Genomic DNA, 27,272 nt, shown 5'->3' with positions numbered 1-27,272 from the left:
TCTAAAAATAAAACAAGGTGTGGGCAAGTATTGAAGAAAATATGCAATTGCTCCACTTGAACAGATAGCTATTGTATTCTATTAGAATAAAACAATATCTGCATTTTAAGTTTAAGCATAAACTTTACACAGACAGGCAAACAAAATGCATGCATTCTGCCCAATATACTGTATGTTCACCATGTATGCTAGCACTCCCACTATCTTGCTTTCGTACCATAAGCAAGAAAATGTATGAAAGCAGCACATGGCAAAATATTGTTTTGTTGACCTGAACATTAGTAACTATAGGTATTCAATGGTCAATCTATTTAATAAGCAGCCATTTCCTTATTGCATCATAAGACATTTATTCTGTTTACAATATACACATACATATTTATAATAGATAAAATAAATTCTTTGCTAGAAATTAAACTATCTAAAAAGCCTAATTTATTTATAAAGTTAAGGGGTATTTTTTACTGGATATGTTTGTGTGCGTGTATACATATGCATATATGTGTTTATATATTTTTAAATACATACACACTTATATACGCATACACACGCATGTATGTATATGTATATAATGCATTGTTCCAACATTCCTTGCTAATACTATAATATGGTAATAAAGTAATTTAGTAACTCTAAGACCATCAAGCAACTAGATAAAAATTTAGAATTGCAGTTAAAACTAATAACAGCAAGGACATTCACTAAAGTAAAACAAGTTGCAATTCATATTTTTTCCCCTTTGCTGAAGTGATATTTGAGTCACTGTAATCATAGCAAGCTGCTTGTTCAAAACATGAAAGGTAGTAGAATTTCCCTGAGCAGATTCTAGTAAGGAACAAGTAAATAAACATATACATAATAGAACAAGACAAAGTTGTACAAACAATTGGACAAAAAAGACAAGAAAAATTTGTATTCTAAAGTCTTTGGAATTATGATATGAAAAATTAAATCACAATTTGGGAATTCAGGGTTTTCCAGAACCTGAAAAAATATTTTTATGGAAGTATCCAGAGTCATAAAATGGGGCTAAAGGGAAATAACTGTATCCAAGTTATAAGCTTCCCTTGATAGCTTCATTTTATTTGCTTGTTTGTTTGTTTGTTTATAAAATTTATAAGCTGTCAATCTTACCTCAAGGCATTTATCAAAAGCCTTACCTTTCTTCAAATCAAGTCAACCCCTTCTGGCTCCTTTTATTTACTGCCAAGGAAGTAGAACACTGAAAATCTATTGACTAAGTGAGGACTAGAAAAATGTGTTTGTTTAAACAACAAATGCTATTACATAAAAATGTTTCTTTAAAAAAATGACCCAAATATCTCTCTAAACTAACACTAGTAGAGAGTATCCAACGATAAGAGGTCAGGCCATTAATTTGTCTAAAACCTTTTCACACCTGAAGCATAATTATGTTTACTGGGGAGCAAGTCAAGATATATAAATGCCCCCTTTCCTTCTTTCAAATAACTCTTAGAGCTGCATCTTTAGCAGTTCTTTTAAAGTTTTTTCCCCTTTGAGATCTCCAGATCTTAAAATAGATAACTAAAATATTACTCATATGTCCTGAAACAAAATCTTATTTTCTCAGTATCTCTTTGGAGACACTAGGCATTTTTACTTAAAATAGCATTTCAATGCAAGTATAATGCAATTTGCAGCAGTTACTGACTCCAATAATCTAAGGTCTCATGTCATGAACATTGTTATGCTATGCGTCCCTTGCACTATGAGTCATTCCTTCATAATACTCGTATCTCAAGGAGCATAATGTAGAGGATCTAAAGAACAGATACAGATAGAACATTATCCAGCAAAATGACAAAGATAAATTGCATTACAAACTTCCTATGCTGCCTATGGATCATCTTGTCTACGTAGGTAGACGGCTACATCATGACCTTTCAGCATCTTATTCTGGTCAATGGAAAATCACAAGTCAACCCATCTGCCTTAATTTATATTAAGATGCTTTCATCTTCTTATGGAACATGAGAACTTCCATTCAGGTCCATTGGAAGTGATGCTTGAGTTTAGTCAGACTTGATTTATTGCTGGGATAACTCTTTCTGAGTCTGGATATGTGAGATCTGAAGCACTGGCAAAAGTAGTTGGAAGGCATCTTGGATATAAGAGGCACTGTTGGAAGCCTATAAAAGAGAATGAAAAGGCTTGTCAGATGAATAAAGAACATTCATATACATGAATAAAGAACATTCATATACAGTATTCTAAATGAGAGGATGACACTGTGTTTTGCAAATCGCTTGGGGCAGTAGAGAGATTACTGTGCCCAAATAAACCTTGTTTCCTTACTCCGAAGCCTTCTTTGTCTGATTATTTCTTTTCAAGGAATTTCAGCAAACACTACATATCAGAGCTAATTGGCATCTACCTCTAATTAGCTGCTTTAGTAAAATAAATAGCGACCAATACGTATATACGCAATTTGGTATATTACATAAACAAGTTGTTCCTTATTCACTTAAAGCCATCCAGCTGTTCCTTAAAACCATTTTTACATTATTTCAGTTTTATTCTAATTTATGAGAATTAATTATATAATTTTGTCAGTTGGATGGAGATTGGAGAATGGAATATAAACCTTCATTGTTACGTATTTAGTCTGTTATGTCTTCAGACCCTGCTCCGAGTCTTCGGAGAGGGGCGGCATACAAATCTAATAAATAACAACAACAACAACAACAACAACAACAACAACAATAATAATAATGTATTTAGTCGGTTATGCTATGAAGATAAGGAAGTGTCTTCGGAGAAGGGCGGCATACAAATCTACAAATCTAAATAATAATAATAATAATAATAATAATAATAATAATAATAATAATAATAATAATAATAGTGTTTTGAAGCCCTAGCCAAACCCTTTGCATAAAATCTCTACATTACTCATAAGCAAAAGAACATCCCCAAACACTTGCCATTTTATATACTCCCCTTCTCTCTACATAATAAAAGGTACACAAAGAAACAGGTACTATGAATCAAATACAGACAGTCCTCAACTAACCATCATTTATTTAGTGGCCATATGAAGTTATAATGGCACTGAAAAAAGTTATTTGTGACATACTTTCACACTTCAACCGTTGCAGCATCCCATGGTCACATGATCCAAATTTGGGTGCTTGGCTTCGCTGGCATATATTTATGACAATTGCTCTGTCCCGGGATCATGTGATCAGTATTTATAATCTTCCCAGTTGGCTTCACTTACCAACCGTAGCACAAAAGGATTGTAAAATCTGGCATGACTTATGTAACGACTATCTTGCTTAGCAACAGATACTTTGGTTCAATTGTGGTCATAAGTCAAGGACTATCTGTACTAGTTCCACAGCTATATCAGGCCAGATATCAAAATGTTTTTCCTCAGAATCCAGCATTTGTAACTGACCTCCAAAAACACTCCCGTGATTAAAGGGTTGAGCACATCAGCCTTCTCTTCTGCCTGAAAATATTGGACATATTAAGTTGCATTTGAAAACCAAGCTGAAATAAGAAAAACCTTGAAGAGAACACAGGCATATCTAAAACTAAATCAAAACCTTTGATTTTTGATCAGTTAAATAATTTATTCTCCATGCTACATAAATGAATCTGTGGAATATTCAGAGCCAAGTGGAAATGATGCTAAATAGCTGGCATGGATCCTCTCATACTAATAATGTGAACAGGAAGGAAGGAAGGAAGGAAGGAAGGAAGGAAGGAAGGAAGGAAGGAAGGAAGGAAGGAAGGAAGGAAGGAAGGAAGGAAGGAAATAATGAGAGAGTAGGGACTCAGGGAAGTTCTGTCTTAGCACTTGGCCATCACAGGTGCCCACTGGACATGAGTCCTGTTCTCACGCCCATCATGGCCAACCCCCCCCCCCCCCAGCCCTACAAGGTCAAACATAACTCTGATGCGGCCCTCAATGAAATTGAGGTTGATATCCCTGATCTAAAGCAAAATAGAGGACACAACTGATTTGAAGTAGTCTATGACAAAGTCCAACGCTACTAACGATTTCTGATTTATCTGGGGGGAATCGTTTAAAAATGGTCAACTCTTAACATCTTAGTAATAAAATGAAGTAAAATTCTTTGCTGATCATAGCAGTTACAGGAAATAGCAGGGCTTCCTTCTTTAAAATAGCACAAAAGAAAAATAGTAATATGTGTCCTGTAGACTAAATCTTTCTATTTTCTCATGAAAAGCTTTTTATCACTAGACATCATTGAGTATCTTACCCCTGCAGTTGTTAAGCACGTGGCAAATTCTTTAGAGAGAGATGACAATTCTTTGCACAGCAAAATGGTCATTCTAAAAAAAAAAAGGAATAATACATCATAAATAAATATATCTCTTTTTTATTTCTTTCAACATGTATAGGACTAAGGATGATCTATAAGCTTTCTGTCAGCCAGCCTGCATAATTTTGCAAGTAGTATGCCTAGGAAGCTACTAGAGTTATGTTCTGATTTTGCCATAATGAGATGATTTGAAAAATGCATGAATAAAAACATCAAGCTTTTTGAAAGCAGGTTCTTGGTGGTTTGAAGGGATATGAAAACACAGATTCCAATTAACTTGCAAATATTTCCTTCAGCTCTGTATGGAAAAAAAAGAAGAGGGAAAAAAAGGTGGCAAGGACAGGTTTAGCTTCTAATCACAGTCAATTCTTTCAGCGGGGTTGTCAAATTGATACGCTTTCTAGGAGAAATGTTGAAAAAAGGGTTGTGTCAAAATTGCTGCATTATTTAGTGTTCTTTGGGGAGTGGGGACTGCCCTTGGTGCTTTCTGATCTTGGGTGTTTTTGTGCAGACACTTGATTACACAAACTAGCTAACATCATCAATGCTAATCAGTGCACTAGCATGATGATGGTACCTAGTTTGATGTAATGTCTGCAAGAAAACAACCAAGCTCAGAGAACACCAAGGACCTTTCCTTTAAACCTACAGCTGCAAATATTCTTTATTGTTAGTGTTCTTTATTACTTATTTTTCCCTGAACAAATAATATTTTTTAAAAAATACTGATGCCTATGAGACCTGTGAGGGCTCACCCATGATCCTCCTATTGCTGGTATGGAGCAAAATTATAGTGTCTTTATAATGATTTTTACTTTGTACTTAAGCCTATACCTGTTTAGTAGATTTCCAACAAAAAAGACCATCTTGATATGTACTATTTCATACAAATTGCCAATACAATACTCAGATTGAGGATTCCTTTTCCATTATTTTACATTTGGAAACATTAAACTGCAGTTTCCATGCTTTGACCATTTATCTAGTAAAGCTAAATCATTTACCATATTACAGATGCCTCCAGGAATATCAACCCTATTGCACACTTTAGAGTCATTTGCAAATAGGCAAACCTTCCCTACCAAACCTTCCCCTATGTCACTCACAAACATATTAAAAAGAATAGGACCCAGAACATAAGTGCACTAGTGTGCCTCTTGTCCCCTGTCCAATTGTCTTTCCTTTATCTCTTTGCGGAAGTCCAGATAGGCAATATCCATGGCACCACCTTGATCCAACACCTTTGTGACATAGTCAAAGAAATCAATGAGATTAGTCTGACATGGTTTGCCTTCAGTAAAGCCATGCTGATTTGGGTCCAATAAGTTGTTGTTTTTTAGGCGCTGATTTATCCTCTTTTTGAGTAGAGTCTCCATCATTTTAACTATAACTGATTTCAAGCTAACTGGCCTGTAGAAAACATAAATGTTTCTTTCTGGGACAAGTAACTTTTAAATATATTATTGCACACAGTTACCTGAACCGATTCATTTAAAACTTGCCAGATTTCAGTTTCTCAGAAAGAGAGTCAGGATATATATCCCCAAATTACCTGATTCTATCAGACAGAAAACTATATACTGTACTGCCACTTTTCATTTAGTAATTACCTCAGGGATCACTCACAAATACTACGTAATAAATGGTAAATAAAAATTCATTTTCCAACCAAGGCACATATTTAAGACCAAATTTTGGGCATCTGACAATAAGTCTTCAATGTATAACTGATTAAGATCTGGTCAGTTTCAACAATGGGCCAGAGGATTTTAATCAACTAATTAAGGACATGGAACGGAGCTTGTTAATTTGGGTTAGCAGGGTTCAGGGAAGCACTGAACTGTGAAGAAAACCAACTTAGGAAGAGACAGCTTGTTTAAGTAATCTCTCTGCCTGTGAGGAGGAAAAAGGGGGGGGATGGGTCAGGCACAGGCAGGGGTGGGCTGCTGGGAGTTTGCAGGGGTACAGGAGAACCTCTAGCTAAAATTCACTACAGAAACATAGAAACATAGAAACATAGAAATCTGACGGCAGAAAAAGACCCCATGGTCCATCTAGTCTGCCCTTATACTATTCTCTGTATTTTATCTTAGGATGGATATATGTTTATCCCAGGCATGTTTAAATTCAGTTACTGTGGATTTATCTACCACGTCTGCTGGAAGTTTGTTCCAAGGATCTACTACTCTTTCAGTAAAATAATATTTTCTCATGTTGCTTTTGATCTTTCCCCCAACTAACCTCAGATTGTGTCCCCTTGTTCTTGTGTTCACTTTCCTATTAAAAACACTTCCCTCCTGGACCTTATTTAACCCTTTAATATATTTAAATGTTTCGATCATGTCCCCCCTTTTCCTTCTGTCCTCCAGACTATACAGATTGAGTTCATTAAGTCTTTCCTGATACGTTTTATGCTTAAGACCTTCCACCATTCTTGTAGCCCGTCTTTGGACCCGTTCAATTTTGTCAATATCTTTTTGTAGGTGAGGTCTCCAGAACTGAACACAGTATTCCAAATGTGGTCTCACCAACATTCTATATAGCGGGATCATAATCTCCCTCTTCCTGCTTGTTATACCTCTAGCTATGCAGCCAAGCATCCTACTTGCTTTCCCTACTGCCTGACTGCACTGTTCACCCATTTTGAGACTGTCAGAAATCACTACGCCTAAATCCTTTTCTTTTGAAGTATTTGCTAACACAGAACTGCCAATACAATAGTCAGATTGAGGATTCCTTTTCCCCAAGTGCATTATTTTACATTTGGAAACATTAAACTGCAGTTTCCATTGCTTTGACCATTTATCTAGTAAAGCTAAATCATTTACCATATTGCCGACGCCTCCAGGAATATCAACCCTATTGCACACTTTAGAGTCATCGGCAAATAGGCAAACCTTCCCTACCAGACCTTCCCCTATGTCCCCTATACAGTTCAGAGAACCCCCAAATCCTACTCCTGGCTGGCCCTATAAACCCCTTCCCTCCCCATCTTGGAGTCCCCATGCAGTTCATTTTGGATGCATGTAAGTGAAGGATGCAGGCAGGAGCTTGGTGAGGGTGAAAAATGGGCCTATTGGAAGTTCAGAAAGGCTAGAAATGTCCAGAAGTTTTCGCCCTCCTAGAAGCTTCAGGAATGCCTCCAGAGCCTGGGAGGGCAAAAACGTGTCCCCGCCCCCCGTCATGGTGCAGGAGCTGACTAGGCCATGGCCACCATGGTCATGCCCACCCAGCAACGGGTAGAGAAACCCTTGCTAAAAATTTTGAAGCCCACCCCTGGGCACAAGGCACTGTGCAAGATAACTTTATCTGAATCAGCCAGTCAACTTAGCTTCCTCTCTCTCTCCCTTTCTCTCTCTCTCTCCCCCTCCTCTCTCTCCCTTTCTCTCTCTCCCTCTCCCTTTCTCTCTCTCTCCCTCTCTCCCTTTCTCTCTTCTCCCTCTCTCTCTCTCCCTTTCTCTCTCTCTCTCTCCCTTTCTCTCTCCCTTTCTCTCTCTCTCTCTCTCTCCCTTTCTCTCTCTCCCTCTCTCCCTTTCTCTCTCTCTCCCCTCTCTCCCTCTCTTCCTTCCTTTCTCTCTCTCTCCGTCTCTCTCTCTCTCCCTTTCTCTCTTTCTCTTTCCCCCCTCTCTCTCATGTTCATTTAGCAACCATTTCATTTAATGACTATTAGAATGGAACGCTAATTAACATATGAGGACAAGGTGTACTCATTTCTTAATTTCCAGTGATAAATAGTAAGACATGGAGTCTTTGATTACTGTGTCAAAATTTTAGATTCAAAACGTGATTAGAGCTGGGTACTATCTGACTGCTAGAGATAAATCAGGCTGTTTTTAAGTGTGGGTTCTGGATCCATTATTTTGACCAATCGCTTCCATTACTAAAGAGAAATAAGAAGGTTCAACTGAAGGAAAACATTCAAACTGTTCCTCTTGGAGCCATAAACAAGCAGAAGAAGGCCTATAAACCTGGTGGTAAGAATAATTCCTACAGGAAGTACTGGAATGCTTATAAACCTAGGACTTTCCATAGCATTGTGTTATACTAGATATGGACATACAGAAGTAACGAATTACATAGGAGAATCTTTGGGCTTTTATTCCACTGCCCTAAACAAGACTGGTTAGGAGGAACCAGGTATTTGTTAATCTTTTTGCATTTTTTAGAAAAAGGGGAAGAAATAGAGAAGACAGGCATGATTAATCTTACTGGGAAAGGCTTTTAGCTCTGATTAAAGCCAACACATCTTCTTTTTGCCCATGAAGAACCAATGCTGCAGTTTTGTGGAACATTTCAATGGAATAAGCTGTCAATTCAGCCAGGCTTCTGATTGCAACCATGTGAATATCCTGCAAAGTTAAAAATGGATATTATTCTATTTTCTTTAACAAAGGAAGCCAGGACATTAGGTTCACATCCAATTCCACCCACCACTCACCCCTCAAGACTTCATGCAGAGATCATAACTTGAGGATGAAGGGATATGGTGATGCATCCATTTAAACTGAAAATGCAGTATTCTTTCCGATTACAATTATTACCTCCACTGACTTTTTATTCTCTTGCTCAGTATCTCCAGAGCCCACTTTCTGGTCTCCTTCTCCTTCATGCTGTTCTGCTTCTTTGACCACTTGCACATTGAGATTTTTAACTAATTCATGAGCAGATTTCCTTGCCTGCCCAAGAGAGAAAAAGAGAGAGAGAGAGAGAGAGATACATCAACAAACTGCTGATCAAGAGAAAACCCCTATCCAGCCTCTGCAAAGAAAAAGTAAAAGACCCCAGTTCATAATTGTTCCCAAGTGATGGCGATAACAAAATGTCAAAGGCCTGCTACATGGCAAGGAAACTGATTTCTTGAAAGGAATACGTTATTTTCCTTACAGAGATATGGGGAATTTTGAGCCTTCCAGATGCGGCTGAACTACCAGCATTCCCCAGCCAATATGATCAGTGACAATAGATGCCAGAGAGAATAATATCTATAAAGCTTCATGTTCTCCATTCCAAATTTTCAGCAAAATCTCAAGCCAGCATCATGTCTAGGAGGAGAGTGCAAACAGTGTATCTCCACCACAACACATCTCCCTATAAATAAGTGGGCGCTATTCATTGATTATATGAATTGCTCCCTGCCTTCCCCATTCTAACCACTGGAAATCAAAACTGCTTCTATCTGTGCAATGCCATTATGGTTCTTCACAGTGGTATAGTGGTATAGAATAAAGCATTGGAAAATACATGTATAAATGCTGCAACATAATGCTGAACTCTGTAATCTTTTCCATACAGGTTGAAACAAATGAGTCCCATTTTTCTTTCTTCTTGTTTGTTGGCAGAAGGGTACAGTGCAGTGGTTGGGGAATTCTTGCCGTAACGGCAAACCTTAGTTTGTCTTTTATTTTGTGGTCTTGTTTGTTGCGTTTTGTAAATGCAGCGTGAGGGAGGATTCAGTATGTTTGCCTTTTTAAAAGCAGGAGTCACTAATCTTGGCAACTTTGGGACTTGTGGACTTTGGCTCCCAGAATTCCTCAGCCAGCTTTGCTAGTAAAAGAGCCAGCTTTGCTGGCTCGGGAGTTCTGGGAGTTGAAGTCCACAGGTCTTGAAGTTGCCATGGTTGGTGACCCCTAAAGGTTTCCCAGATGATATTTCTGAATTCATTTATTTATTTTAATCTGCATGCTCCAATATTGATATATTTCCATTGCAGCCCCTCCCGCCCAAATTTCTAATGGGCAGCTAGGGATTTCAAAGTCAATCCTCCTATATCTATATATATATTTTCTTCCATTCATATATCTTTTCCTCTATTCTTCATTGACGTATGCTATTCTCATATCTTTTCTTTTATCCTTTCCCTGATATTTACTTCTACATGTTTTTATTCTCTTTAACTTTCAATTTGTATTGGACAAAACAAACAAACAAACAAACAAACAAACAAACAAATAAATAAAATCTGGGGTGGGTTCCATTTACTTTCGCCACCAGTCTGTATCGTGACATTTTGCGTGCATGCGTCCCCTCCAGGGCTGGACTACTGCCCGGACAGGTGGGAACGCAGTGGGGTAGCAAAAATGGAGCTCCATTCCAGAGCACCCAATTTGCATTGAAAGATGTTGAAAGAAAATGCAGGGTGTCCTGCATAAGCCTCAACCACAGTGTGGTAGTAAAACATTTGGTAGCCCTTCACTGGTCCCCTCATACAATTTTACTTCCACACATGCTCAGAAGATGGATTCAGCCCAAAACACAGCTGAGGACCTGATCATCTGTGCTTTGGATGAAGAAATAAAGGTCAATTTTAACCCAGGGGTAGGAGGGAGGGCTTTTTTTAAAGCACAGAATGAGAAGAAGCCATACAAACACAGGAAAATTGGCCGAAAATTCTGCAAAAAAAGATGGCGGAGAGCACAGACCAGCACAGACAGAACTGGATCCATGACAAAAAAAATTACGTCACCAGTGGGTCACTAACGGTTTGGGCAATCTGGTACAAACCAGGAAGAACCCACCCATGAATATAAGCCAATGTTTGGATTAACATAGAAAATACAATTTTATTCCTGTGATCTGGGAAACTCCACTCGCTCACCCGACCAACCTAAGATGTTTCATGCATCTTAAAATGAGCATGTAGCCTCATGTATAAGTACGTGCAAAATAATTATAAAGATGTATGTATGTACAAGCTTTCCAAACCAGAGGAATACACCAGATTTTTTAAAAAAAATCAGACAAATAACAATGAATGACAATTGAGATTTATCCTGAGTAGGAGGTTTATAGAAAAAACTCTAATCTCCAAACTGAATAGACAATATAGATCACACTTTTCAACTGCTTCAATGTGATGATTCTAACCAAATTGACAATTGAAAATCAAGAGACAATCTGTACAGCTCTGCTATAAGCACACACAGTCTGAATGAATGAAAACTTTCATGAATCGAGAAAACATGAACTGCTTTCAGCAAGTGAATGTTTTAAAAACAGTATTTTCTTTCCTTTTAGCAATTTACACCATACTATATATTGACATAATACAACCCAGAAATCGGAATTTTGTCATTCTCTCCTGGAAAAGAGCGCCACTTACTGTTTGTACCCATTACTACAAGGAAGTGTGCCTTAATTTTGAAATATTCTGATTGGAAAAAGTTTGCTTTTCAAGAATTTGAAGACTGAATAAAGTCTGGTCATTTTGAATTGTGCCATTTGAAACATTTCAAGCACCACAACTGTACTTCTGTTTCGTGCTTGGGGTGGCAGATTCATGAACTACAGCCTGTCTTATTTCTCTGGTCCCCTTTGTAAAATACAAGGGAGCAGGAACTGGCCCTCAGCATTGTTTCCTGTGGGAGAAATCAAAATATTTCAGGGGTTGGTTTTTTTTAGAATGCTTGGAACAATTCTGAATTGTATTGCAGGATGCAATACAGCAGAATATTCATATGGAACTTCATATGAATTCATATGGAAATTCATAGGTATAGCTGTATTTGTTTGAAACTCAAAACAAAATGTATTTTGTTTCATTCTACTTCTATTAACCTAACTTCTTCAAGAAAAATACTTTAATTATTGCCTTAAGCTATTCTTTATACTTTACCATATAAATATATAAAAGATAACAAGCCAATACCCAGAAATTAAGTTTAGTTAGCTTAGATTCTGGATGTTTTAAAAAGCTGCAACAATATGACCACTAACTGAGCCATCTTGAAGGATTTATTTATTTATTTGGCTTGTTGGCCATCCATCTCACCCAGAGCTGTTGGCGATCCTATTTTTATCAACAGTCACATGAAAAAGTGCTGCTGTCCAATCCAGTCCCTTAGATTTTAAAGCCATGATGTTCTTCTTCTGCCTGCACCTCATTTGCCTTCAATCTTTCCCTGGAGGATTGATTAAGTGAAGGATGCTGTATTTTTCTGGGTGTCGCATCACATGTTCAAAATATTCTAACTTTCACTTTTTTATGGTTTTCATTATCTCCCTTGGCTTTCCCAGGCGGAAAGTCTCTCGGCTATAAAATTCCTTCAGTTGCTGTTACATATCACTAATTATTCATCAATCTAATATAAAATAAAAAATTAAAGTTAATACAAATCACTACAAATTTCAGAAGTTCAAACTACATCCAGAACAACTCTATACATAATCTTTAAAAAGCTAAAAATAAGTATTTACTCACTTGGAGCAATTTAGCTGGTTTTAGAGAGATGCACAGCTGTGAAAAGAGGATGCCCACTTCAATTGTGAAATCTTCATCTTCTAAAAACAACAGGATGTAGATTGTGTATTTTCAATATAATTACATAGAGACTTATTTGTTGTTTAGCATTACCTAGGTGGGGCATATGACTGTTCTTCAGAACAAGAGCATACTTTTTAATCTCCAGATTTTAGTCTCCAGATGCTTACTAAAGTTAATAGTTACACGACAACAGCTGTGCAGCCAACATAATACTAGCAACATAATGGAAGAAGCACGAGTGCTTTTTGTCTTCTTTTTTACCTACAAGTTGCCTGATTTAGAGACACAGAAGCCACTATGAGCCTCCTCCCTAAGGTTCCAATCAGCCACTAGGTTTCTCTCTACATTATGTTACTTAAGGAAGTCCCATGCTGTCATTTGGTCATTCATGTAACAGATTATCTAGTACAGTGATCCCTCGAGTATCGCGAGGGTTATGTTCCAAGACCCCTCGCGATACTCGATTCCGCAATATAGTGGTGCGGAAGTAAAAACACCATCTGCGCATGCGCGCCCTTTTTTTCCATGGCCGCGCATGCGCAGATGGTGTTTTTACTTCCACACCTGGCCCAGGGAAGGTTCCTTCCGCCGCCCAGCAGCTGATCTGCTCGGCAGCGCCGCAAAGGGGAAACCTCGATCTTCGGCTCCTCGCTGCTGCCGCGCCCGCCGCTTGTCCGTCCGCCGCTTGTCCGTCCGCCGCTTGTCCGTCCGCCGCTTGTCCGTCCGCCGCTTGTCCGTCCGCCGCTTGTCCGCCCGCCGCTTGTCCGCCCGCCGCTTGTCCGCCCGCCGCTTGTCCGCCCACCGAACTTCCGCGTTTGGCTTCAGGACTCAGCTGGGAAGCGGCGCGGCTGTTTTAAAAGGTCGCAGCCGGCCTGGGGGCTTCCCAGCACCCCCCCCGAACCCGGGTTGGGGGTTCGGGGGGGTGCTGGGAAGCCCCCCAGGCCGGCTGCGACCTTTTAAAACAGCCGCGCCGCTTCCCAGCTGACTCCCGAAGCCAAACCCAGAAGTGGTGTTTTTTAAAATTAATATTTTTTTAAAAATCGCGATATAGCGTTTCGCGAAGATCGAGATCGCGAAACTCGAGGGATCACTGTACTCAAAAAACCAGAGCCTTAAAATGCAAGTAGTCCTCAACTTACAAGTATTCATTTAGTGACCATTTAAAATTAAAGCAGCGACTTACGGCCATTTTTCACCCAGTCACTACAGCATTTCCCACAGCCACGTGGTCAAAATTTGGATTCCCAGCAAATGGCATGTATTTATGATGGTTGCAGGGTCACAAGATCACATTCGCAACCTTCTGACAAGCCAAGTTGAGGTGGAAGGCTAGATTCATTTCACTGTCTTACTAACAACTGTGTCATAAAACGGGGCAAACCTGTCCTGCTTAGCAACAGAAATTTGGGGTTCCATTGTGGTCATAAGTTGAGGACTACATGTACATGGAAAATTTATTTTTTTATTTTTTTATATATTTATAAAATATATTTTTTTTAAATTAATTTTGAAATATTTTCTTTAAAACAATCATATAATTATTCTTTTAGTAATTCAGCATTGTTATATAATAATATTTCCTATCTATTTATCATCACACTACTCTTATTTGAGCCTTCCTACTTTAACACAGTTACACATTTCTATTTACATATTTACATACTAGTTTTGAGAGTTACCCATGATCTTTTCCCCCCCCTAAGTTCAATCCATTTGTACCATTGTTCCCACGTCTCATAATATTCTGATTCTTTTGGGCCCCTTAATTCTATTGTGATCTTGTCCATTTCAGCACATTCATAAATTTTGTTAATTATTGCCTTTTCGGGGGGGGGGGGGGACCCCTGCATTTTTCAAAAATTGGATGAAAGTAATCGTAGCTGCGGTGGTGATATGCAATATTAAATATTTTTTACCTTTGCTATATTCTTTTTTGAAAATTCCCAATAAAAAAGCTCTAGTGTAAATTCTATTATTGTCTGTGTTATCTTCTGTAGCCATTTATGAATTTTATTCCATTTTGTTTTGTTTCAGGACACGTGAAAGTACGTGGAAACTTTTAATGCCTATTATTTATTTAATTGGATTAATGAAAAGCTGATATAATCATTGATGACTGAATGCTACAGAATGTTAGAAAGCTACCTCACCCACATCAAGAAGTATTTATATACTATTGCACAGCCAGTATTCAAGTGTTGGATCTGCCAAATTACCTCTTTTTTCTTCTTCATCATCTTCATCATCAAATTCAGCTAATGAAAATGCTTCTCTCAGCTTTTCCAGCTCTTCCTTTAAAATAGCAAACTCCTCACCGGAAAGTGTACTTATAACAGACTTCACCTATTTAAAAAATACAAGGAGAACTGTGGATCCAGTAGTTTCATATCTGACATGAGAAATGCAGCAGGAGTAACAAAACAAAAAAAGATTTTTGGAAAACGGGAGCAAAAAGCAAAATCTTTGGACTATCCCAGTTAGATAACACACCCTGGAAATAAAAATCATTTTTAGGCATCTTATTTTAAAACACACTAACCCACCTAAAGCAGAGAGAAGGAATTGAAGAGAGAAGGATATCTTTTTTTCCTACTTTGATTGGCTTTTATTTACAGGTGCTGCAAAGAATATGTAAATGGCTTCATCTCCCACAGTTTATATATATCACTATTCTTATTCTTCCTCAATTGTAATGTATATATATATATGCATGTGTCTGTGTGTGTCTGAGTGTGTTTGTGTGTGTGTGTGTGTGGAGAGAGAGAGAGAGAGAAATATAGACATAGATATAGATTTATAGATATAGATATATTGCTTAAGGTCATTTACCTTTGATTCACTCTCTCTGGAAAGCATCTCCAAGGCTTCCAAATGAGAAAGTCCCTGAAACTCATCAAAAAGCAATCCATAATGTGCTTTCTTCTCTGTAGTCATGGAAACCTCAGCTGCTGTCCTCTGTTGTTCTCTTTCCTTGGCCTCTCGCAAGACCTACAAATAAAGAAGCTGAAATGTGACAACAGCAGCATTAAAAAAAAGCATAGAAAGAAAAAAGGTCACCAGCTGTAAATTTCTTGCTAGACGGTGAACTATTCTGTTGATTGACAATTTGTTAATGAGAGAATCAGAAATTAATCGCTCCCAGGTTTCATGTGACAAATCCATACCTGAGATAGTGTGGAATTTCTATTTATCAAGCCTTTCGTTTTCTTAAATCCAGGGTCACCTTCAGCTATCACGTCCATAGTCTTTTTACCAATATATTCTAATGCATCCAGACTTCCACTTATAACTGTTTTCCCCTAAAAAAGAGAGAGAGATAGGTTTGAATTTTTTTAGATTTGGCTTTGAAAGAAAGAAATGGTTTTATGATAGAGATACACTGTAAATGTAATTTGAAATTCTAGAAGCCAAATGTTTAAAATACAGGCTTGATTTACTGTATATCATTTTCCTTGGAAAACAAGGCACAAAAATGATGAAAATGTGCTGACAGAAAGCAAGAATTTTCAGAGTATGCATTTATAACCTTTGAATTGGCAACATAAAAAAGGGTCAGCTATGAGTGTATGCCAACACTCAATTTTATTCTGCCTCATTTCAGATCAGTCTAGCAAAGAACAACGTATCTTGGTTTTTTTCACTGTGTGGATTATTGCAATGCATTCTTGAAGACTAATCCATAACATTTTAGCTGTTATAGAACACAAGTCTTCTACAAACCATCGAGCCTTGTAATTTGAAGAACCATCTCATTGTTTCTTCTCATCCTGTAATATCAGCCAGAGTTGTCTTCTGTAGGCGCCATCCATGAAACAATGCAAACTGATAGGATCCATGGATAAGAGCTGTGGTGGGGCGCAGGGGTAGAATGCAATATTGCAGACTGAGTCTGCTGACTGCCAACAGTTTGATTCTAACCAGCTCAAGGTTGACTCAGTCTTCCATCCTCCCGAGGTCAGTAAAATGAGGGCAGATTGTTGAGGGCAATATGCTGACTCTATAAACTGCTTAGAGAGGGTTGTAAAGCACTGTGAAGTGGTATACAAGTCTAAGTACTACAGCTATTGCTACCCACTAGATAGGATTTACTACAATACTTATCTGGAGACCAGCATTTCTCCCGGAGATTGAAATGCAACCATCCCTGTTTTCTTTAAAAATGGGTCTCGAAGGATCTATCTTATTTTTCAGATTAGGGCTATGGTGAGTTGTTGACTGCTTTTGTGAAAGATTCTCCTGGTTTTTTAATGCTATTGTCCGATCTTGCATTATTTATTTGGGTTCCAATTTGTATGCTACTCAGACATGAGAAGAGGGGGTGGCGTAAAGATACAATAAATATGTGGGTTACTTTTAATAAGCATTTTATCCAATTTTGTATTTTAATGGTTTATGATTGTTACATAATTCAGGATACCTTGACATTTTAAATTAAGATATATTTTGCTTCATGAGAATTTCAATTTTTCTGTCTATAAGGTGCCCTCATGTATAGGATGCCCTCCACTTTTTCTTTTACCAGAAATTCTGAAATATTGTAACCATTAAATAGAAGACATTTATTTTGCAAAGTAAGACATTGGCTTACTACCATGTTTCCCCAAAAATAGGACACTGTCTTATATTGATTTTTGCTCCAAAGGTTGTGCTACGTCTTATTTTCGGGAGGTGCCTTATATTTCTCAAATAAGACAAATTCACAGGGAGAAAAGCTGACACCCCCAAAGAAAGTATGGCACCCACGCACACAAACGACGGCACTTATACTCCCGCTATTGCAGCTTCCAGCCACCAGAGGAACTACAGTCTACGCACTGGAGTGGAGACTGTAATGGCGGTGAGACAGCAGCAGATTTTGTCTGCTGTACTGGACGGTACAAAGCGATGGAAGGGGCCAGCAGGGGACGCCACATTATTACGGTACCGCTATGAACAGCTTTGAATGGTACCGTATGTTTTTCCACCATGCCGTATGTAAACTTGACTACGCCTTATTTTCGGGGGGTGCCTTATATTAGCAAATTCTGCAAAACCTCTGACATGCCTTACTTTCGGGGTACGTCTTATTTTCGGGGAAACAGGGTAGTTCTGGTTTTTTTCCCTTTGTTTTCTAACATTTTTATGGGCTCAGAACACTCCGACATTACCACTCCCTGTTGGCTACACGCTCTCAACTGCTGATGTCAGTTACATAAGGGTCATGACTGGAGTACAGTGGTCCCTCGACCATCGCGAGGGTTCCGTTCCAGGACCCCAAGCGATGATCGATTTTTCGCGAAGTAGCGGTGCGGAAGTAAAAACACCATCTGCGCATGCGCAGATGGTGTTTTTACTTCCACCGCCGCCCGCCCTTCGCCCGCCCACCCCGTTGCTCGCGCCTGGGGTTTCCCCGCGCGCGTGCCGCCCGCCCGCCCACGCCGTTGCTGGGGCCGCTTCCCAGCTGGGAAGCGGAGCTGGGATGTCCCCAAGCGCGCGCGCGTTGCTGGGGCCGCTTCCCAGCTGGGAAACAGAGCTGGGGTTTCCCCAAGCGCGCACCGCCTGCCCGCCCATGCTGTTGCTGGGGCCGCTTCCCACCTGGGAAGCGGAGCTGGGATGTCCCCAAGCGCGCGCGCGTTGCTGGGGCTGCTTCCCACCTGGGAAGCAGAGCTGGGGTTTCCCCAAGCGCGCGCGCACCGCCCGCCCACGCTGTTGCTGGGGCCGCTTCCCAGCTGGGAAGCGGAGCTGGGATGTCCCCAAGCGCGCGCGCGTTGCTGGGGCCGCTTCCCAGCTGGGAAACAGAGCTGGGGTTTCCCCAAGCGCGCGCGCACCGCCCGCCCGCCCATGCTGTTGCTGGGGCCGCTTCCCAGCTGGGAAGCGGAGCTGGGATGTCCCCAAGCGCGCGCGCGTTGCTGGGGCCGCTTCCCAGCTGGGAAGCAGAGCTGGGGTTTCCCCAAGCGCGCGCGCACCGCCCGCCCACGCTGTTGCTGGGGCCGCTTCCCAGCTGGGAAGCGGAGCTGGGATGTACCCAAGCGCGCGCGCGTTGCTGGGGCCGCTTCCCAGCTGGGAAGCAGAGCTGGGGTTTCCCCAAGCGGGCGCGCACCGCCCGCCCGCCCACACCGTTGCTGGGGCTGCTTCCCAGCTGGGAAGCGGAGCTGGGGTGTCCCCGCGCGTGCTGCCCGCCCGCCCACGCCGTTGCTCGCGCCGCCGTACCGGGGCAAGAGGGGGAAGACCCAGGGAAGCCGCCCAGCAGCTTATCTGCCTGGCGGGAAACTCCACCATCTACGCATGCGTGGCCATAGAAAAAAGGCACGCATGCGCAGATGGTGGAGTTTACTTCCGGGTTGAAAACTAGCGATATAGCCCTTTCGCGATGCTCGAGGACGCGAAACTCGAGGGTTCACTGTAAACCTGTTAGCTTGGCTATACAGTTGGAAGTTTCGCTCATGAGGCTAGTTTACCAGCACTCTCGCAACAGCGGTTCTCTTCTCAGCCCTACCCCCCCCCCCCCATGTAGAATACACCCCTCCATTTTTAGATAAATATTTTTAAGAAAATGTATCATATTTGTTGTGGTTAGCTCTGGCCCAGCTCCTGCCCCAAGGACTGTGGATGTGGGGGAGACATCCACATGTTGCAGGCCTGTTTTGCCCCCGGTGGAATCTGATGATGAAGGCTCCTCTGACCAAGAAGACATGAGTGACAGGGAGGAGGAGAGTGTGGCAGACAGCTCAGAAGGAGATCAATTATCTAGCTCCTCGTTGGATTCAGAACAAGAGTTAATGATATAGCCACGCATGCGGAGAGCGATGCATAGGCAGCAACAACTGAGAGATTATTATCAAAGAAAATGAGGCCACCTGTGGTTGGGTGGGGCTGTGGTAATTAGTGAGGCTGCTATAAATAGCAGCCTGTGGGTTTGGCCATTGTGGAGGATTATCTGATCGTTGTGTTTCGTAACTGCTTTGCTGACTTTGATCTTTGTGTGCTGGATTTTTCCCAGCTTTGAAACTAACCCAGAGCAAAGTGTGTTTCACTTTGTGAAAGAAGGACTGTGAATTGCCTCACAGCTGCAAGCTAAGTATCACAGAACTGATAAGGGACTTGTACAAATTGCCAGTTTGTTTGGAGACAAGTGCTCTTTGCTATACAAAAAGAGTGCTCTATTTATTTGCATTTTTGGTATAAAGAACATTGTTTTGAATTTTCAAACATGTGTGTGTCTGAAATTGTATCTGTGCATTTTTGGGAGGATTCTACTAGAGAGCTTGACAGAACAATCATGTACATGGAAAAATATAGTATGTTAACATAATCCTTTCAATCTCACTCACTGTGCTCTGAACAGCAGAAGAAATGGTAGAAAACATTCCAATAGCACCACTGAGAGGTGAGGGATTTTCACCCTCTTTCTTGTCATCACTTACTACTTCTTCAGAATTGTGGCTTTCTGAAACAAAAGCAGTCGTTTAAGAGTTAAAACTGCCCTTGAATATTTCAAAGTACCTAAACCCTCTATAGGCATATAAAACTAAAGAGAACAATTCTCTGAACCTAACCAGTGGTTCCTGCTGTCAGTTGTAAACATCCATTTCTATCTAGACTGCTATCAAAAACTGAAACTCTGCCATCTTCACACTGCACAAAATCAAAGTTTTTTTACCCAAATGCAGGCATATATTTAATATCCTGCACAAAGTACAGCAATACAAAGGTTGCAGGTGCTTTTCCTTCAGGATATACACATTTCTGAAATACCAGCAACAGCAATATTTCTAAGTCTTGTTATTTGGCAGTAATATGGCAGCCTGATATTCAGCTTGTCTGCCATAGAGTAGAGATCTCTTCAAAAGTAACAAAGGTCATTATATATAAAATATTTTATGTGCTAAGATAAGATATAACCTTTTATTGCATCTCTGGCATCATGTGATAAGTCAGTAGGGTTGGGGATCCCTAGAGATGTTTCTGCTTTTTCAATGACATTTGAGATTCCATGACCTAGAGAAAAAAGAGATAATGTTAACCCTGAGGGGAGGAAAATGAATTGCCCAAGCAAGCAAAATAAAAATCAATAGGATACAAAGAGAAAAAAAAATTGGGCAGAGATTATTTTATTAACAGTCTTAGGCCAGGAATGTATCTATAAGGAATCTATTAGCATCAACACCTCTATCTTAAGAAAATACATGAGTAAATAAAATCTGAGACAAAATTAAAATATAGTACATCATGAAATTAAAACATCCAGACTAGGACCCACCAGTAAGACCCAAAAGAAATAATCAATGTCTGAGCTATAAATGAGATACAGTAGAACCTCTGGTCATGAACATTTCTGACCATGACCAAATCAGGTTCCGACCCAAAAAGATTTTTGCAGCCAATTTCTCCTTGGTCACCTTTTTTATTTGTAAGCACCAAATTTGAAAAATTAGGCTTGGGTCACAACCAAATCAATTTGCGACCAAAGTTATGGAACAAATTATTATTGTGACCAAAGGTTCTATTGTAGTCACTAAAATTACATAAAATGTAACATTTAAAATTACATAAAATGTAACATTTAAAATTTAAAATTCAATTCAATTCAATTCAATTTATTGGATTTATATGCTGCCCCTCTCCGAAAATTTTAAAATTTACATGGAGTGTGATAATATCTAAAATTGCAGGATCACTAATCAGAGGAAGAATAAATCTGGATTGAATAGCTCTACAAAAGGAGTAACGAAGATGTGTTCTGGGTTTCCAGAGCCATGGTGCTGCAATGATTACAATGCAGTACTGCAGGCTAACTCTGCCCACTGCCAAGAGTTCAATCCTGACCAGCTCAAGGTTGACTCAACTTTCCAACCTTCTAAGGTCAGTAAAATGAGGACGCAGATTGGTGGGGTCAATCTGATGACTCTGTAAACCACTTAAGAGAAGACTGTAAAGCACCATGAAGTGGCATATAAGTCTAAGTACCATTGCAATTTTAGCTCTCCGAAATCACACTTGTACTATTTTATGTTTGTCATCCAACACTGCAAATAGAACGGCATGACAAATTTCCTAGGGCTGTGTGACAATATATGTATTGATGCATCTATTGATGACAGGAAGACTGAAGTCCTGTTAGATCTGCCTGTATTTTCCAAGCAAGCAAAATAAAAGTCAATCAGATGCATTCTACTATTTTGCTCAGTCTAACCACTAGCTTAATCTCAACCGTATAAAATTGAGATTAAGCTAGTGGTTAGACTGAGCAAAATAGTAGAATGCATCTGATTGACTTTTATTTTGCTTTCACTTAAGAGATAATATATAAACCTTCAAGAGTTTGTAAAAGCCATCTCCGGGACCGCCTTCTGCCGCACGAATCCCAGCGACCGATTAGGTCCCACAGAGTTGGCCTTCTCCAGGTCCCGTCAATTAAACAATGCTGTTTGGCGGGACCCAGGGGAAGAGCCTTCTCTGTGGCGGCCCCAACCCTCTGGAACCAGCTCCCCCGAGAGATTAGAACTGCCCCCACCCTCCTCGCCTTTCGTAAACTCCTTAAAACCCACCTTTGCCATCAGGCATGGGGGAATTGAAACATCTCCCCCGGGCCTATACAGTTTATGCATGGTATGCTTGCTTTTAATAATGGGGCTTTTAGTGTTTCTTTTAAATTATTAGATTTGTTATATATTGTTTATTATTGCTGTGAGCCGCCCCGAGTCTACGGAGAGAGACGGCATACAAATCTAATAAATAAATAAATGAATAAATGAATAAATAAATAAATAAATAAATAAATAAATAAATAAATAAATAAATATGTGTAGGTGAAACTCAAAAAATTAGAATATCATGCAAAAGTTCATTTATTTCAGTAATGCAACTTAAAAGGTGAAATGTAATACATGAGAGAGACTCATTACATGCAATGCAAAATAGTTCAAGCCGTGATTTGTCCTAATTGTGATGATTATGGCATACAGCTCATGAAAACCACAAATCCACCATCTCAGAAAATTAGAATATTATATGCAATCAATAAAACAAGGATTGTACATAGAATATTAGACCCCTGAAAAGTATAAGCATGCATATGTATTTAGTACTTGGTTTGGGCCCCTTTGTGCAGCAATTACTGCCTCAATCCAGTGTGGCTTGGAAGCTATCAGCCTGTACCACTGCTGAGGTGTTATGAAGAGTAGGATGCTTCAACAGTGGCCTTCAGCTCTTCTGCATTGTTCGGTCTCATGTCTCTCATCTTTCTCTTGGCAATGTCCCATAGATTCTCTATGGGGTTCAGGTCAGGAAAATTTGCTGACCAATCAAGCACAGTAATCCCACGGATGGAATCATTGGACCAGGTTTTAGTACTTTTGGCAATGTGAGCAAGTGCTAAGTCCTTCTGCAAAATGAAGTCAGCATCCCCAATAAAGCTCGTCTGCAGAAGGAAGCATGAAGTGCTTCAAAATCTCCTGACTGACGGCTGCGTTGATCCTGGGTTTAATGAAGCACAGTGGAGCAATCCCAGCAGATGACATGGCTGCCCAAATCAACACAGACTGCGAAAACCTTTGCATTTCATTTGGAAACTAAGGAGCCAGAGTATGGAGGAAGAATAGAAAGGCACACACAGCAAGATGCTTGAAGTCCAGTGTGAACTTTTGCATAATATTCTAATTTTTCGAGTTTCACCTGTAGGTTTGAATCAGTTGAGTGATGCGTAATCAAAACACCAAGATATATTTACTGTTCTATAAATACATATTTTAAAAACACATTTTGATATTGCTCTATATTTTTCTTTACCTTCCATAAGGTATTTTTGTGATTGCCTCCATTGACCTCTAAAAGAAAAAAGAACTAGAATAGAAAGTGCACTGGATTTGTAAAGTAGGTTCTATGAATCTGCTGTTTTAGCTATACTTACCAACAGTGGCCATTGTAGCAGAAGCACTTGAAAGCAATGATTTCCCCCAGTTTCCCCAATATCCCCATCCTGTTTGGGTCTTCTCAATGGGACCTGAGATCTTAGTAAAAGAGAACAAGGTAAATAGTTATTGATTTCTTTTTAAATAACCGTACTATTAAAACTAATTGCTAGCAAAGGAAATATATGGAAAAAACAATTCATTTTACATCACTATTTTACAGAAAATTCATTTATTTCTGTCAGTAAACTTGGGTGCTTAATGGGTGGAAATCTGGTAGACTTTCAAATAAAAAACAATGTTCTGTTCCAAATAAAAGGGAATGTTCTATGTCCAATCCTTGTTTTATTGATTGCATGTATAAAGCATTCTTTATCGTCTTGTACAAGATCTACGAAAGATCTAGTACAAATCCTCAAATTTATCAATGAGAAAAACTATTTGCATTTGTTAACTATATTGTGTTAATGCAACTCTTCATCTCATGTGAATCAATTTGGTCAAGAATAGGAAAATATTCTCTTCATAAATAAACAGTATATTTATTTCTATGTTTCAGCAGTTATAGTCACCTATGCAAGCAGATCTATAGTAACCGAATGGAAACAAATTGCTTTCAAAGTAATGCCGTAAAAAGTAAGGCTATATATTTCATTTACATTATTATTCTGACCTAAGATCCTAAAGTAACATATAGTTAACTTGATTGCAGATGGTATATTTATCTTGAGAACTCAGGAGATACAATCCCACTGCATATTGAAATGGATAGAGTCCATTTAAATTATAGAGTTATAATAATTTATAGAACAATAATAACTTATATAAGAATTATATAACTTAAATTATAATAACCAGCATGCCTCCCCCTCCCCCCAATGCTTCACTTTTGAAGATAAGATTATTTTGAGATAAAACTAAAAAATTATTGACAGTATTTAGCATAAATACTAATATATTTTGCACCTGTGGTTGTTGTTCTGCACCAAGCTCAGTGATTTTGGCTTCTGGTCTTTTCTGGGTCATGAACGTAGGTTCGGCTTCCTCGCCATTATTCTTGGTCACATCTTCATCCACTGTCTTCTGTACATCTTCATCAGGTTCACCCACATCTTCTCTCAGTGATTCATTTTCCATTTGGGACATGACCAAAGCATATCCTTGTTTTATAAGTAATTATTATAATTATTTATTTTAGCTTAATGTGACATATATTTTTAACTTGATTCCATTTGACTAGTTAAATAAAGTACAGCAATACAGCAAAACAGTTTATATACCATACTACTAAATATATGAAAATCAAATCAAAGTTTAGAGAATGCAAAAAAAAAAAGTTGAACAATTAAACTACAAAATGAGGTTGATAGAACCTACCTTAGTATTTGCTAGATTATTCAGACAATCTAAACATTAGGTAACTTTGAAATCAATTTTAAATACTAAATCACATAAATAACACAATCCTATGCATATTTACTCAGAGATAAGCATCTCTGATTCAACGGTTTGTATAGGGGTATCACTCAAGCAACATCAAAAATAATAGGCATATTAGAATAATTAGTTATTTCAACTCCCTTGAGAAAGTCTAACTATTTTATTGAGACTCTCTAGATCAGTGATGGCAAACCTTTTTTTCCTCAGGTGCCAAAAGAGCGTGTGTGCACCCTATCGCGCATGCCAAGTGCCCACACCCTTAATTCAATAACTGGGGAGGGCAAAAATAGCTTCCCCCATCCCCCAGAGGCTCTCTGGAAGTAGGGTAGAAGTATACTATGCCTTATAGGATTCAGCACCAAGGTATCTTAACATATTCCACTTCTTTTTGCTTATTTAAACTGGATAATAAGTTTTGTTATTGATTCTATGTTTAATTAATTATATTTATCTAAAATAAATGGAACAAAGCATGTACTTACCTATCTCACACAGCCTTTGAAAATACTTTTCTTAAGAGAGCTATCTTGTCCCCTCATTACCTTCCTACCATATTTATTTATTTATTAAATTTGTATGCCCCCCTCTCCGTGGACTTATTAATTAAAATTAATTTAAATTAGTACAAGCTTTTATTGTTACATATTCTGCACTTATTGGGCTGATTTTTTTTTGTTTTGCATTGACTATCTGAAAATAGAAGAATAACTTGCATAATAGATAGTTATTCGATGTCCCTTGGGATAGGTTTTTGCTGCTTTCATTTAATACGTGGATGATTACATCATACCAAGGGATATGGCAAGTTGTTTTAATACAACTTACATAACTAGAGTGGAAAGTGTCAGAAGCATCAGCATTTGATTAACTGAAAACAAAGGCTGAGGGTAAGCCACATTATCATTTCAAGAAATACAAAAATAAAAATAGGAAATCGTGTTCTGGTATAATTAGGAAAGAAAATGCTTCTGATATATCAAAAAGTGTGAAAAACCTTAGTCTATTTTGAAAGATAGTAAATAAACTGATATTTCAAGGGAATTTACCGTATATATCAGATTCCTATGTTCTTTCCTGCTTTTGCCCCCCACCCCCACCCACTCCTCAAACTGCAAGATATGCAGACATTTCCAAGTGTTTCAGAAATTAATCATAATTTCAAAGAAATAATTGCCTTTGCTGGTTTTGATACAGTGAATATTACCTTTGGTGTCTTACATTTAACATATGAAATCATGCCAGAATTTTGTTTTGAAAGAAAATCAGTTAATATAATAAATTGGCGCCCATCCCACCAACCATCCCTCACTTTTTTTATAACTTCTTTTAGACAATCTTTCAGCATAGCATATGATGCCTACTTCATTTTCCAGGCCTGTGCTGTTGTTATGCACACTTACTCATAAAGTATCCCACTTATCCAAGTGACCTTTCAACCAACTGTTCATATTTAGAATATTACATCAGTGTTGCATAAGGTTCAAAAACTTTAGTCATACATCTTTATATAAGAAAAGCAGAAAAAGGAGAAAGCAATGTGAAGAAGGGGATAAAGTTAAGTTTATTAAATGAGGCAACCAAGAGGGAGGAGGTGGAAATAGTAAAGGGCAGGCAAGCAAAATGTGTAAGTAGGAGTAAGACAAGATTTAACTTCAAAAGCCACTTTTGTTCCAGAATGCAATCTTTGGCATGAGAAAGAACAGAGACACCTACCTGAATTTAGAGGGTGGACTCCAGCCAAACTGCAATTACTAATCCAAACTCAGCTACTTCTGTCGATCTAAAAGATCAAGATCTAAAACAAAAGGATCCTCTGAGAATCTGCACGTAGGGCAAATAAATACAAAAATCTTTTATTACTCTCTCTCTCTCTGATGCATATACATTCCAGCAAACCAACTTTCTATTGAAACACTGAAACAAACATTGAAGACTGCAACTACTTTTCTCTCTAGCCAGAAGCCCACTGGGAGTTGTAGTCCAGCCTGGGAGGGAAGTGGGTAGGGGGTTTAGAATAGATCCAAGCAGAAGGAAGGACTTTCATCCCTAAGGGAAGATTTATTCCACTCAACTCGCGTGGATTTTAACTGGCATCATCACTAATGGAAACTTATGGTAATAAATGTTCCTAACCAGAGCAAAGCAGCAAAAGCATTTCCAAATAACAAAAAATACACCTTGTGATAGAAACAAACTCGAAGCGCACGGACTGTCCTCTTCGGACTCTACAGCTTTTCTTCCTCTCTTTTTCTCCACTTGAAACACCACACCACAAACAGCCACGTCTCTATGGCCCCCAACCCGATAGATTACTGTACCGCAACCATGGAGAAGAGGAAAGAGCGTCGTTGAACCGGAAGTCGGATG

At 39.1% G+C, this 27,272-nt stretch overlaps 1 protein-coding gene across 3 annotated transcripts; it reads right to left on the bottom strand.

Annotated features, from left to right (window-relative positions):
- Nucleotides 1–333: 333 nt before the first annotated feature.
- On the bottom strand, nt 334–27,271 carry FAM114A2 (family with sequence similarity 114 member A2). 3 transcript variants are annotated; one of them, XM_070739022.1, is made up of 15 exons: nt 27,083–27,271; nt 26,619–26,700; nt 24,432–24,625; nt 23,465–23,564; nt 20,458–20,553; nt 19,887–20,002; nt 15,741–15,875; nt 15,406–15,564; nt 14,793–14,919; nt 12,514–12,593; nt 8,858–8,992; nt 8,526–8,665; nt 4,254–4,326; nt 3,422–3,475; nt 334–2,150 (listed from the first exon to the last, which is right to left on the bottom strand). In XM_070739022.1, exons 3-15 carry the CDS (start codon nt 24,609–24,611, stop codon nt 2,049–2,051), a joined length of 1,497 nt encoding a protein of 498 aa, XP_070595123.1. In that variant the 5' UTR covers nt 24,612–24,625; nt 26,619–26,700; nt 27,083–27,271; the 3' UTR covers nt 334–2,048. The 3 variants fall into 3 exon arrangements, with proteins under 3 accessions (XP_070595123.1, XP_070595122.1, XP_070595124.1); XM_070739021.1 differs by having other exon boundaries at nt 26,619–26,726; nt 27,083–27,230; XM_070739023.1 differs by lacking the exons at nt 23,465–23,564; nt 24,432–24,625; nt 26,619–26,700; nt 27,083–27,271 and adding an exon at nt 23,344–23,376.
- Between the last annotated feature and the right edge of the window lies 1 nt (nt 27,272).

Source organism: Erythrolamprus reginae, chromosome 2 (genome assembly GCF_031021105.1).
Source record: "Erythrolamprus reginae isolate rEryReg1 chromosome 2, rEryReg1.hap1, whole genome shotgun sequence".
NCBI classification, from domain to species: domain Eukaryota; kingdom Metazoa; phylum Chordata; class Lepidosauria; order Squamata; family Dipsadidae; genus Erythrolamprus; species Erythrolamprus reginae.
Note: the sequence above shows the minus strand (reverse complement) of the source record. Positions and strands in the feature narration are given on the sequence as shown.

Coding starts and splice junctions, on each gene's coding strand:
- FAM114A2 (XM_070739022.1), bottom strand. CDS start 24,611: ATGTCCCAAATGGAAAATGAATCACTGAGAGAAGATGTGGGTGAACCT. Junction 20,554..23,464: donor TGCTACAATGGCCACTGTTG/GTAAGTATAGCT, acceptor TTTTTTCTCTAG/GTCATGGAATCTCAAATGTC. Junction 12,594..14,792: donor TGATGAAGAAGAAAAAAGAG/GTAATTTGGCAG, acceptor TGTTGTTTTTAG/AAGATGAAGATTTCACAATT.